The sequence below is a fragment of the Ochlerotatus camptorhynchus genome, unplaced genomic scaffold (assembly GCF_037179485.1).
Source record: "Ochlerotatus camptorhynchus isolate MF236.1 unplaced genomic scaffold, CSIRO-AGI_Acam_v1.1 ptg000184l, whole genome shotgun sequence".
Taxonomy (NCBI): domain Eukaryota; kingdom Metazoa; phylum Arthropoda; class Insecta; order Diptera; family Culicidae; genus Ochlerotatus; species Ochlerotatus camptorhynchus.
Genome location: NW_027040674.1, coordinates 39,036 through 53,268, shown reverse-complemented (window position 1 = coordinate 53,268; position 14,233 = coordinate 39,036). Strand labels below are relative to the sequence as shown.

General features: G+C 36.6%; 1 protein-coding gene across 11 annotated transcripts in view; it reads right to left on the bottom strand.

Moving 5' to 3' along the window:
- Positions 1–14,233, bottom strand: part of trol (terribly reduced optic lobes) — a 67,535-nt gene that overhangs the window by 14,372 nt on the left and 38,930 nt on the right. For 10 of the 11 annotated variants that reach the window (XM_065223070.1, XM_065223072.1, XM_065223078.1 and 7 more), the window contains 7 exons: positions 14,119–14,233; positions 13,903–14,050; positions 13,465–13,645; positions 12,388–13,397; positions 8,548–8,663; positions 8,213–8,378; positions 3,122–3,415 (listed from right to left, as the gene is read on the bottom strand). In XM_065223070.1, the coding sequence (XP_065079142.1) occupies positions 3,122–3,415; positions 8,213–8,378; positions 8,548–8,663; positions 12,388–13,397; positions 13,465–13,645; positions 13,903–14,050; positions 14,119–14,233 (2,030 nt within the window). The remainder of the gene's footprint in view (positions 1–3,121; positions 3,416–8,212; positions 8,379–8,547; positions 8,664–12,387; positions 13,398–13,464; positions 13,646–13,902; positions 14,051–14,118) is intronic. The other variant, XM_065223081.1, reaches the window with a different exon arrangement.

Here is a 14,233-nt window from a genome sequence, read left to right as displayed (position 1 = left end):
TGTTGAAGTGTTTGGTGAAAAAATGTGGTAGAATAGTGAAAGTGGGACTTTTCAAGCAAAGTATGGTATGGTCTTAAATGGAAAAGCAATCTTCTTGAACATTAATAAGAACTTTAAATATTCAAACTTGAAACTTTCATTATTTATATTATTGGAACAGTTGCTTGTTTTAAGAAAAGTAGCAAAATTTCACACGCAAATCTAAAACACGTTACAATTATTTGTATTGAGAAGTTCTTTTTGTTAGCACAGCACGCCTGAAAACGGTTGTTAGCACTTAATATTAAGTCACAATTTAGAGTTTAATACTATCGGGTAATTACTAACACACAGAGATGTCATAAACATACAACAGTAGATCACACATAAAGCTCGACAGAGACACACTTGTAGTTTGTTTTCATGTTTTCGTGTAGTTTATACAGAGGAAGCGCATTAAAGTAAAGATAAGGAATACGAAGTAGTGTTTTCATATACTCAAAGAGAAATCAGAATGTACACTCGAAAGCAGTTAAGGCCATTTTGAGGTTCGAGATAATAGTTAAATTTGTATTATGAAAACAGTATCCAAGTTTTACGTACCCTTTCTATTGAATATATTGATTTACAGTGTAAATCGCTAGTGATGCCTGAACTTTTTTTTTAGGCGCACATTTGCTCTATTATTGTGTTTTTGGTCAAAGCAGGCGATGATCGTTTTTGCTACGCTATAACAAACATATTTCGGATGTGGTTGTGTTTTGGTTTGCGGAACAATTTTAACAAGGTAGCCGATATTCATACCCACACCACCCATGGCACACCTTGAGTCGAATTCTATCAATGCAATTTGCCTGTTTTTGTTATTTAGCTAATCCGAATGCATGATTTGTTTCTGGTTTTGTTTTTGTTTCGGTAGATTTTGCATGTACAAATACTTCTATTCTATTCTTTAACAATTTATAAGGTGAAACAAGGTCTGAGGACAGTGGTTGTACAGTAAATTCTGCAAATGTCTATACTCTTTATCTCGATATTGAACGGTGTTCTTTAATCTCTATTCTTCGGTTTTGACTGTTCCTTTAGACAAACATTGTAATAGGCTTGCATCATCAAGTGCGATACCGTGCGGGGGGGGTTCCATTCCAGCCATTTTCCTATTCACAAACATGAATCAAGTATCTATATTCATAGTCTGGATGATACGAAATCCGGAAAACTGGCAACTTAGATTTTTGCCATAAAAATCGAGCACCCCTTTAAAATGCTCATGTTTTATAGAACTTTTTCTTTTCCCGCATAATACACATTTTTTTTATCTAGGGCCTGTTCATAAACTACGTAGACAGTTTTTTAGGATTCTTGACCCCCCCCTCCCCCTGCGTAGACAATTGTCCATACAAAAAAATTAAAATTTGTATGGGCCGTGGATAATTGTCAACCCCCCCCCCCCCTAAACTGTCTACGTAGTTTATGGACAGCCCCCTAGCAGTGTTCGAAAAAACTCCAAACCTCAAATCTCATGCGTGAGCTTATTTGCCTTTCAGGATTTTTCAGGTTAAAAAAATCATTGCTAAATATTTTGGCGTTACTCATTGTTATTATTGATGTTTTTGCGACAGGGGACGGAAAACTAACACAACATGCATAATAGACTAATGAAAAATTTGAAATTTTCGTTCCACAGTGCTCAAACGGTTCCAAATTGGGTCCTGATTATCCTCCTAAAATTTGAACTCATTTAGTAAGAACCTGACTTGGCACAAACCATTTGAAGTTTGTATGGAAATTACTATGGGGAATTCATAATTTCGTTTCATATATATCTCAAAATTCATCAGTTCACTCTACTTTAGAAAATGATAACTGCGCTTGTTGGAAATTTTCTCAGCTACAAGTTTGTTGAAGACCACTTTTCGATCAAATGTAAGAAACACAAATTATTAATGTCTTATGATTATGCTCAATCAAGGCAACATTGGCGCGTAGAATAGAGGACAAAAATCATGGCTACTATGCCACACTGCAGAATACAGTGTTACCCACAATACAGTTGCTTAAACTTGCCATAAGATTATCAATCTCTTAAACAATTAGTAATTATTTAATTTGACGTTTGGCTGAAAAACGATTTTCTGCAAAGTTGTAGCTGTAGCTGTAGCTTGTTAACAGTACAATTTGGAAAAAGGCTAGAAGACAATGAACAAAAAGTTTGGTTTTCCCATAGTAATTTCTATCTAAACTTCAAATGGCCAGTTTCTTATAAAATGAGTTTAAACTTTCGGAGGCTAATCAGGACCCGATTTTAAACTGTTTGAAAACTGTGGAGCGAAAATTTAAAATTTTGCATCAGTCTAATGCATAAGCATGCTTAAGCAATTGAAGTTTGAGCAGTTTTGATGAGTTTTAAGCTGGACTGATTTTTTGGCGTTGTGAGTATGAGTGCGTGAAAAAGCATGAGAATCTTAAACGTGAGATTTGTTTGCAAAATTCGCACGCGAGTTTATTGTCTCAAGGGGAGGCTAAATGAATGTAATTTGAGATTGATTTTCCGAAATTCCTAGATTAGTTCACTGTTCCTAAATTTAAGATAAAAACTATGAGAAAATAATATATCTCCACTGGTCTACATTTTCATTTTGTGTTGTTCGCAATCTAGCGGTAAATGTTCGTTCAGTCTGTGCAATCTATTTATGACTTCGGGTCACAATTTTAAAAGTATTTGTACATGCTGTATATCTTTCAATTCCAAATTCGGTTTCCGGTAACTGTTATGTGTCGGTGAATGCATCTGATAGAGCGCTGTGTTTTGTGTGTTTTGAACTAAAACAGTGAATTAACCACATCTCAGCTAAACGAGTACAATCCTATGATAGATAAACACACACTAAAACAAAATCTAAAACATTCATAACAGTATATACTTGTTCTTGCAAATTGAGGCGTCCTCTATGCCAATAAAGATTGTTATCCAAAGAGCTGTATCGCATTTTTGAAATTTGGCAGCGGCTTGTTTTGGTTTTTGCTTTTTTCAGGCTGGCACAATTTGCTAGAATTTGTTTTTATCTGAGGGTAATCTAAGCGAGTTTGAGTTTAAGTACGAAGTAATTAAAGACTTAAGTGCTAAGCATTGAAAACAAACCGAAAAACTTAGTTGCAGCTCGTGCCAAAGAAGAGTCCACAGTTGAGGAGGTAAGGTTCGGTGGTTGGCGTATCGACTGTCGTTGGCCACGAGGATTCTGTTCCGGATAGTCGTAACGTAGCTTTCCTTTGCGCAATACACGACAGTTGCGCTCATCGGAGAAATCGGCACAGTCCGGTATACCATCGCAAATCATCCAGGACGGTATACAGGTCTTGAATATAACCACTGGGGCCTTGCAAACGTAGTCAGTGTAGGTGCACTCACCATTGATCAGTTGGGTAGTTCCGGAACCTTTGGTTAGATGACATGATGGTCGTCGCGCAGACGTTGAAGTGGTTGAGTGGATGTTTAGCGTACGCATGTATTGGAGGGTTTTAAGCGGCGATTTCAGATTGATATTTTGAAGTTGTTACAATATCGCAAGATTGGAAATGAAAAATGTCAGTGTAATAGAGAGCAATAATGTATGCGTATAACATAGCATTTTCATCACTTATGAACAATGCGATTGTACGGTCTGTGATGTCTTAGAATTACCGTTGTATGATTACACCTAAGCAGACTGGATTCAATAACAGTACGTATCGCGTTACTATTTTGCGTTTAAAGCCACTCATCGTTCAGGGACGGTATCCTACTATTTTTTTTTCAGATTGTTAATAAATAAAAAGATGATTGTTGGTTGGCAAAATAAGAAATTCTTTAAAACATGTATGCGAACTAAATAACATTTATGTATCTCGAGGGTTGCCATGTTATCCCTAGAACAAAACTTATCCCTTAACACTTCAAAGTGTACGTCATATACATGAAAGGCAAAATCGACACTTGTTTTATAGATTTTGCCTCGCTGAATCCGAATACAGCTATCCCCCGAAGAACGCGTTACCCACTTTTTCAACCAGTCGGTCTGATTTTTTGCATGTGAGTAGTGCCAATGGAGAACTAGTCACTCGCAGAAAATCAGAGCGCTTGGTTGAAAACCCATCGAGACAAAGCGGTGGGTAGAACTCATTGGGTAACGCGTTCTTCGGGGGAAAGCTGTATCAAATTAAGGGGTTATACTAAGTCAGAACACCAAAAACAAGCAATGTTCCGAGATTTTGTTTATTGCAATGGCGTTTGCATTTATTTGATTTTAGCCAGGATCTTGCCTGACCATCTGCTGTTTAACGTTATGAACTAGCCTACGGCTAAAAATCACGGTAATAAAGAAAGAAAAAAAAAAAATATTTGAATGAGACTTGTTGTATTTGATCAAGTTATCAAGCTGTTACGACCAATCTCCGAGAGTACGTAAAAAAGGCGTTTTGCGTTGACCAAGACTGAGCAGTTCCTGGCCAAATAGAAGTTATTCAAATATTTGATTCTACCTCTCAAAATTCCATGAAACTTCCAATAATTGTTTGCTAGGGGCAATGAACCAAGTTTGTGCTGGGATTCGTTCATTATTGTGACTCACGCCTAATTGTTCAAAATGGCGTATTCGATATTTTTCAATAAATCATAGCACGAAAACGGCTCATCTAATCGAAATGACGTCTGAAACAAAGTTGTAGGAAACTGGATTGCAAAAAAGTACACTGAATTGAAAAAAGTCACAAATTTTCATAGAAAAATAAAAAAAAAGCTGTTAAAAACTTTTAAATAACAAAAGAACTACACTTTTAAGATTATTATACTTATTATCTTTTAGTATTTTTTAAAAACTTTTTTCCACGCAATATATATGTGATTTGTGCATAGAGAATGATTTTCTGAACTAAACAAAATACTTTATGAAAAAAAAAAAATGATTTGTGGAAAAAAAACATAGAAACAAATTCACTAATAGTTGATGTTCTACGATTTCGGTCAATTTTGAAGTGTCCATTGTGTCCATTTCAGCAAAGTTAGCATTTTTCATACGCGTTCGAATAATTATAAGTTTAAAATCACTCAAAATGTTATTGAAGTTTAATTTTTTTTTCATTTTGACGAAAATTTGAGATTTTTTTTACCGTTTATTTTTTTCTGAAATGGCAATCCAGTTTGCTTCAACTTTGTCTCAGACGTCATTTCGATAGGATGGGCCATTTTTGAACTCGAAATACCAGAAATATTTAGCTAGTATATCCAGTTTTTCACGCTCGCACATGGCAAAAGCTACACTGAACATGCATTTTAAAATCCGTGCAAGTGCAAGCCGCCATTACCAAGCGCCATTAGCAAGCGTGGAAAGCTGGATTAAAAAATCTTGTCTGTAATCGTTGGAGTAAGTAAAATATCACTTTGGAATAAAATGGGGGCTTCTCAAAGTATTTTTTTTTTAATTTTTGACGTATAATTTCGTCATAAATTGTTTGATGAGTGCTCGCGATGAGTTAGCACTCAGCGATTATAAAATAGCTAATTGCAAAAAAATTGCAAAAGCAAAATTGTCAGGTTTTATGTGTCATACTCGAACTTTACATCCACAAATATAAATTATCATTATAATATATTATATTAACAATATGATCAACTCTTTCGCTTAGCTGGCGAACCGAATTTCTAGCGATGAAAGTACCTCTGTGGCCAAAAAGGCTACCAATGTATTTGTTTATTGTCACGAGGGGTAAACCAAATGAAAATTTGTTTAATATTTCAAATGAATGTATTTCAGCATTTTATTTTATTTGATGACAACAGTGACATGTCAGACACAATGTAATTAATGAAAATAATTTGACTCTTGCTTTTGTAATAAGTACTGTATTCACACCCCTCGATTGTAATTGAATGATTGTTGCTGACCTTTTTCAACGCTAGATGGTGCGTGAAGCAATATTTTGCAGGTCGCCATTGCAACATTTGAAAAGGCATGAATGGATCATATTGTTAATATGATATATTTGTTATCATTATAATATCTCATAGTTTCATAATTCTGAACAATAGTATTTTGGCTGAAATGAGAATTTGTAAGTCTAGTGAAGCCTTGTGTGAAAACTTGAGCCAGAATGGTTCAACCGTTCCCAAGATATCTTGGTCACCGATTTGAAAAACATAGTTTTGAGAAAAACGCGTTTAAAGTTTCAAAAACGTTTTACCTCTACTGTGTTACTTGACCTAGAGTCGGTGTATAATGAGTCACGCCAAGAGTGAAGCCAAGTCTACCTATTGAACTGTCAAACCGGCTACCTATCGTGCAAAGTAAACAAACATTACGATGCTCTGAAAGGTCCACGATAGGTATTGCAATAAAATATAAAATATAATCGAAGAAATGATCATAAACACGCAGTGAGCATTAAATTGTCATGGGATACGTTGGGTACCAATCAGTAATGAGAATTTCTACTATTTTTTGTTAAGATGATTGGACAAAATCACTGATATAATGAGCCGCTATTTTTTTTGCTCGCTAGAAGTCATTTGAAGTTGATGTAGCAGTCCTCTGTTGCCAAGTGAAAAGAAACGGAACCTTTCGAAAACCGTGATGCAAGTTCAACTGTTTTTCTCTTGGCGTGATTCATTATACACCGACTCTAACTTGACCTATAAAGAATATACAGTAACCCCTCCTTATATGCAGTGGGTGGTACCGCTGTCCGGACCAATAAGAAATTTGTCGATACCTTGGCACACTTAATCGTTTCGAACGCTTTTTTGCAGCTCGGAAATAGAAATGCAACCGTACTGTTATTGAATATCAGCATAAATCTTCTGCTTTTCCCTGTAATCGACTAGAGATGCTCCTGGATGTTTCGATGTTTTTTTTTTATCAAATCTAGAATTACTTAGAACTGTGCCAACAACCAGTCAAACCATGCTTTTACGAAATAATTTCGTCACAATTGGTTAATCTGATGAGTTCTTTTCCGTTAAGACCAAGCTACATCGATATTCTGGCAGGGGTAAACGAAAACTATGCGGCTTGAGGTCAGTCAATTATTATCAATGATACATAGGAAAGGGATAAAATTTTGGTAATGATTGATTAAAATATGATGATCAGGTTTTATTTGAGTTATAAATGATTTATTTCTTGTAAGTTATTTTTTTTTTCGATATAATAATCTAGAATTTGTGCTACTTTTGACATCTAATATATACTGACACATTATAAAAAATAGGCTCCTAGATATAACATTCACTACCATCAGATAACACAATCTACGGTTACATTATGGGCTGCTCCCGAAAGTTGCAACTGAATATACCTGAACTAGATTAGGAAGGAATCTAGCTCTTATTAATCACGTTTTGAACATAACAAAAGAAGCGTGCTAGAGTAGGTGTTAGTTCGAGAGGTTCTAGGTAATTAGAAGACTTTGAATGTAAACGAAGTCAACGACATAGAAAATGGGAAAGAGAGAAGTGATTTATTTTCTCTTTGGTTAATTTAATTCCCTGTATTGATTGGTGTTAGCAAGCTGACAGACTGATTGAAATACAATTTGGGGTTATTGAATGGTTTATATTGATTCTGCGCTACCGAATTAAAATTAGTTTGTGTTAAAATATTCGTATTCGTGGTAAATATATCAATACTGAATTTGAATATTCTGACTAATGTAGTAGCTAGCTATCTATCTCTATCTTTCGAAGTGTTACCCCAACAAATCATACTTCTCCCGCTTACAGAATGTAAAAAGTTCATCTACGATTTAGTTAGAATCCAAGAAAGAAAATATTTACAAAATCACAAAAAAATGAAATAAAATGTCCATACTCAGTTAGGCTCCTTGGCAGAAATTTGAGTATTTAAAATGTAGAATGAGTGAATTAAATTTGATTATTGTGTGAAAAGTGGTGGCAGTATTGGAACGTAACTTTGCTGGCAGTGATGTGACCTATGACTTCAGTTGTGGACATTAAATTTCATTTTCATACTTTCAAGAAAGATAGAGATACGTTAAAATAGATAGATTAGTTATTCATGCAAATTGGCTAGAAGGTCAGTTCCTGAATCGAAGTTTTAAAGACTTCCCAATTTCCACTGAACATGGCAGTGAATATGATTCTCTTCGCTTGTCTGTAATCAATAACGTCTCATGTATGTTTGCCACCGCCCAGCACCACTAGTAGTAACCGGTTGTCGACGATTTCGTGGGTAGTACTCACCCTTAATGGCCACATCAACAAAGTCGATTGCTTCCGATCCATTCGGGTACGTCATACGGCATTCGTACCGCCCGGCATCCTCGTCCCGAATGCGATTCAGTTGCAGCACTCTGTCTTCGGTGCGCACATGATAGGGTAGAGGATGGTCCAAGCGACTCCAGTGGTACTAGAATATAACAAGCTTCTGGTTAGAGGTGAGATCTGAGATTTAATTCGAGTGAAAATATGAGTGAAAATATGAGTGAAAATATGAGTGAAAATATAAGTGAAAATATTGTGATAATTCTTGAACCCTTCGTGTACTCAGTTATGAAAACCTATTTGAAAATATGTACCGTCACTCCTTGGTAATAGTGGTTTTCGGGCAGCTTGCAGTCTAGAGATATAGATGATCCTCTGTACACCTCGTGAATGCGGCCATGTTGGGGAATTTCCGGAATCATTTCGTTTCCTGGAAGAAGATCAGAAATTATTTATCCGATTTCTGGATTGATCACAATTGGATGTGCTGTGGATGCCTTGTGGAAGGGGCCGGGAACATAATTATGAAATAAAAACGCGTAAACTTTCCCTTAACCGCCCCGCACGTTTTTATTTTTCTAAACAACTGGGAAAAATTATTAAAATCCAAGAAAATCAGTTTTTCTTTAGATTTTGCACGTCAAAATTGATATCTTTTTCAATATTTTTAGAAAAATCCATACGTAATTATTTTTATCAGAGCGGTGAACATCCCCTTGTAATTAACAGATAGTGACGATCTGATCTGTAAAGCTCTAAATAAGGCATGATCCAAAGTGTAATATTACAACAGATGGCTCTGTTTCAGTGGTAGTGAAATCCAATTTTCGAGTCAACATTAACATCAACATTAACGACTATTTTTTTTTTTTTTTATTATAGTCACTTTAACACTCTTGGGTCATTCGTGACTTGTCCGGGGGTGAGATTTGAACTCGTGACTTTGGCGTGAGAGGTATGGATTTTAACCACAACGCCGGGGTCGCCCCCACATTAACGACTATTCATTTATATATAGGGTAATTTGCCAATTGTTGCACACCACCCAATTGTTGGACACTTCACATTGTTTACTGTACAGCATTTATCCATGACTATGATGTTTACCGCTCATGGTGACATGCTAATCAGTGATCAATTGTTGACAAAACTCAGAAACTCAGTATTAGAAATATTGTGATAAAACATGTTTTAAATATTTTTAATTTTGTGCTTATGATTTCAGGCGGTTTCTTAATCTTTCAGCTAATAATCCTCAAAGGTTAAATTAAATAATCTTTACAGGAAAATGTTGGTTATTCTTTTATTGAACGATTAGCCATGTAAAATTTACAGAGAAAATTTACAGAGAAAATAATAATGTTCAATAATTGGATCACCTTCTGCATTATTGTCTATGGGATAACGTCTAAAGCTAAATAGCCTATATAAAAAAGAAGCACATTTGGAGGATATTTTGCTTGCATTATTGACCGGTTTAATAAAATCAATAAAATAAGTGATATTGTAAATACAATATACCGTGGGTTATATAAATTATGTTTATTCATCTAAAAGAATCACTGAATAATTAGTTTTGCTGAAAAATGTCATTCCAAGATGCATTTAGCCATATTTTATGGGTGCGCAATAATTAGATACAGTGTGCAATAATAGAATTTCAAAGCTTCAAAGAAATGCTTCGCGTATTTTTTTGATTAATTCCTACATCAAAAACGTTATCAATCTCGTAAAATCACAAATTAACAAAGAGCACGTGCTTAGCTGTGCAACGATTGGAAAATTACCCTAGATATTAATATTTATTCCCACTGCACATTTCCTAATTATTTTGAAAAACATTGCTTTTCAAATCAAAAGAACATATTTCCTTTAATTTTTACTACCATTCTTCTATGAGATCAGTACACTGAAACAAATCGGCATGTATGGTTTATTGGATCCATCTTATAACATAGGAATGTAAGAAGGTTTATTTATTCTATGTGAATATTGATAGATTCCAATGGATTATCAGTTGAAAACTGCGTCTGTGATACGGAATGATGTCTATCGTAATTTCACATACTTAGTACATAAAATTTCCACTATACAGTAGTAGTTGCTCCGTAACGTGAGTAGATCACATTTTCGTGGTACATTAAGGGATGTAAGATCTACCACCGATTCCGTTACTTCAAACTAGGGAACAGTATTTTTCAGTAATCAAAGGAACACATTTTAGTCCTGCTACTTTTTATGCCTTGTTGATGGTGAAAAGACTCGGCTTTGTCCACCGCGGATGATCTTGAAACAAGAAAAAAAAAGAGTTAGTTAGTTCTTCTTCTTTTTCGCATTTCAAGCTTATCGTTTATAGCATTTTAGCTTATTGCGTGCTCTCAACTTAATTTTCAAGATGCACTTCCACAGTTAATAATTGAGAGCTTTCGATGCCTGTACCATTTTTACATTAGTATAATTGTGTGGCAAGTATCATCATACTCTATGCCCAGGGAAGTAGAGAAATTTTCCAACCCGTAAAATTCCTAGACCTAGAATCGAACCCAGCCACCTCTAGCATGGTCTAGCTTTGTAGCTGCGCCTTTATAAACTGAGCTAAGGGAGGCCCCAATCATTAGATAGTCATATAATTTTAGCTTTTACGAAAACCAACAGCAATTTTCGGCATGTTTTTGGTTCGAATATTACTCCCAATATAATACATCTTGTATGATTGTGATGCAGGCATTATTGAAATAATTTTCAATGATGTTATCGTTCACTCCTTGAACGGGATACAAATTTAATGCAAAATTGTTTGTCCAACAACATATTGCTAACAATAATAATAATGTAATGAATAATGTATTAAGATTTAAAAAAACGATTCTACTGCAATATTTACTATGTTAAGATTCTAATTGTAACGGCGCCGGTGGTGTAGTGGTAAGCGTGATTACCTCTCACCCTAGCAGGCCTGGGTTCAATACCAGTTCTGAAGCATAACATCTCTGATCACGCCTTCCTTCGGATGGGAAGTAAAACCGTTGGTCCCCGGTTCATGAGTTGATGGGTTGATAGGTAGGGTCCAGGTGTGGGAGCTGCCTTCCTGGCACGTCGGTAGCATTGGTGCTCAGCACGGAAAACAAGATCGACGGAAAAAACAAACCAAAGAAAAAAAAAAAAAAGATTCTAATTGTAAGCCTTCTTCACGGCTTATACAGATTCTAGCAATAGTACTAGAACATCATGAACCAGTTCCATCAATTCATGTTGGTTGTTTTATTGCACACAGGGTAGTAAGTAAGTTTTTAACAAACGATACCACCGAAGCGGAACATACATTTTTCAGTGCTATTTTTCTTCACTCTAGCAAAACTTCCATGTCGGGAGAGTTGTTATAATTTCATGGGACTTGAACGAGCTTAATCTCGTCAAAGTCAGCTGTGGCCCAGTGGAATCAAGCGATAGCATCACTTATCAAATAGGTTTGGATCGAATCCCAAATCAGCTATAATAAAAAAGACGCAATTGCGAAAGCTCCCACTGCCCTGTTGTTTATTTTTTGATTTATTTTTAGAATCCATAAAATGTATGTATTAAAACAAGAAATAGATTTCTTGTGGTTTTCATATACATTTTAATTATATTGATTTATGACATTGTATTGTAGAAAAAAAAAAGAAGCTTATGCTTATGGGTTTTAAATCCATTTCAGTTAATTCGTATAATTTTATGGATTTCACTTATCATATGACGATCATATAAAAGTTATAAACTTATCAGCATTGTAAATGTATCAGATATACATATTGCATTTTCCTGACACATTTTCAATCATAGTGTCTTCATTGGATTTTCTTATAGCCCAAATTTATTAAACTTATACATAACGGGAATATGTGATATTGGTCAGTGTAGGAGGTAGAATCCGAGAGCAATGTGAATGATTGAGATAAATACAAACGAATGTGCTGCCATGTTATGGTGAACAGCCCAAAATCGATGTCTTTTCACCTGGGCAGTATTCTGAGCTACTATATAGCGAGTATACTACTAGCACCTCCTTCAGGAACATTATAGCAGTGAGTATAGGCTCCCCCTATTGGCAAACTATTCATTTGCACCCCAATATATTCCACAAAGACGTAGTCCTGCGTCAAAAATCTACTTACTGTTCACTATCACTTCTGCCACTTTGGTGACATTTCCTTGACGATTGGTGGCCGAGCAATAATACCGCCCTGCATCTTCCTGTGTGATTTGCGTGAACTGCAGATACTGCCCACTGACTCGTATCCTGTCCGGTAAATGCTGCCTATCTTCGCCGTGCCATCTGATATGGATTGGCTGTTCGCCGGTAGCGTTGCAAATAATAGTTACCGTTTCTCCAGACCGCACAATCATTGGCATCACTGGGCTGAAGGAAATACGTGGTGGTTCAACGACCTCGAGCATGATTTGCACAATGGTAGTAGGAGCTGGGGCAATATCGTGGGCAATGCAATCGTACATTCCGATAGCATCATGACCAGTGTTTTCGATGATCAAGTGACCATCACGGAGGACTGATCCAGCGGGTAGTCGGCGTCCATCAGAACGTCTCCATTCGGTACGTGAACCTCTCGATGCCTCGTTACAAACGAGTTCAGATCGTTCACCCAGGATGGCTCTATAGGTATGTTTTTGCGGACGGTCGTAATAGGGTGGACGCGGATGCGTATCTCTGTCCGAGCCTGATGGTCCCGGACGCGGATGCGTATCTCTATCGGTGTCGTACGGTCCTAGGTCTCCACGTTTCTCTTGCACTTGGATGGTGATGAATCGTGAATCAGTGCCTGCTGGACTAGATGCTACGCACTCGTAGGTTCCGGAGTGTTTGGTCTCGGCTTGGAATATGTGAATGTTGGCTGATCCAAGTCCTTCATAGCGCGATAAATGTCTACCGTCTACTTCGTGATGTTGAGGTGGTTTTATAACGACCGTAGGCTCTGGTTTGCCTCTGGCCGAACATTGTATACTCAACTCATCCCCTTCGTACAGTTTATATTCTTCAACAGCTGGAGAAATGGTGATAATCGGAGCCAGCTGAACGTCGACTGAGGCTGTGAGAGACGTTGAACCAGCATTGTTCTCGGCTCTACATTCATACTCACCAGCATCTTCCAGTGTAACCTCACGCAACCTGTATGTTTTAAAATAAAAACAAATTCAATACATGTGAGATTGAAACACCCCACTTCGCTACTTACGTGATCACTCCTGGGTAGTCCTGGGTGATTCTGGTAGATAGAGGCCTTCGATCTCTGCGCACCCAAGTGAGCGTTGGGTATGGAACACCGGCTGTAGCGCGACAAGACAATCGAGTGGATTCGCCAACCTTGATTACCTGTGGTTCGGTAGGATAGAGTTCCAAAACTGGAGCTTCGCGTCCTAGTGAAAACAATATATGTAAAATAACATGTGTTAGTTGTTCTGAAAGTTGATGAAAACAACTAGTTTTCATTAAACTGTGTAATCACTGAAAAAGTACATTTAGTTAACTTTGTTATGTTAAATTTACCGTTCTCATCAATTACTGATAGGCATTCAAAAAGAAGATCCGACATTTAATACATTCAATATAGATCAGCAGTGATCTTATGTTCTTTTAGGTTATTATATCAGGATAAAGTAACAATAGCACTTACGATCTATATCAACAACTGTGTATGACCGATCCATTCCTTCACTGTTTTCGGCGACACAGATGTATACACCACCGTTGGATGGTTGGGCATTCAGTATTCTCAGAACGTTACCGTTTTGTTGCACATTATTGGCATATGGTTTACCGCTCTGTAGTGTGGAAGGAGGAATAAATGAGTTGAGTAGCTAATGCTATTATCATGTTTCTCCTCTCTCACCAATGTCCATTTAACTGTAGGATGTGGATTTCCGCTAGCTTCACAGGTTATGCTATAGTCTGCTCCTTGAGTGACCAAATGCTTGTTGTCCAGAGGTTTCACACGGGGCGCAGTT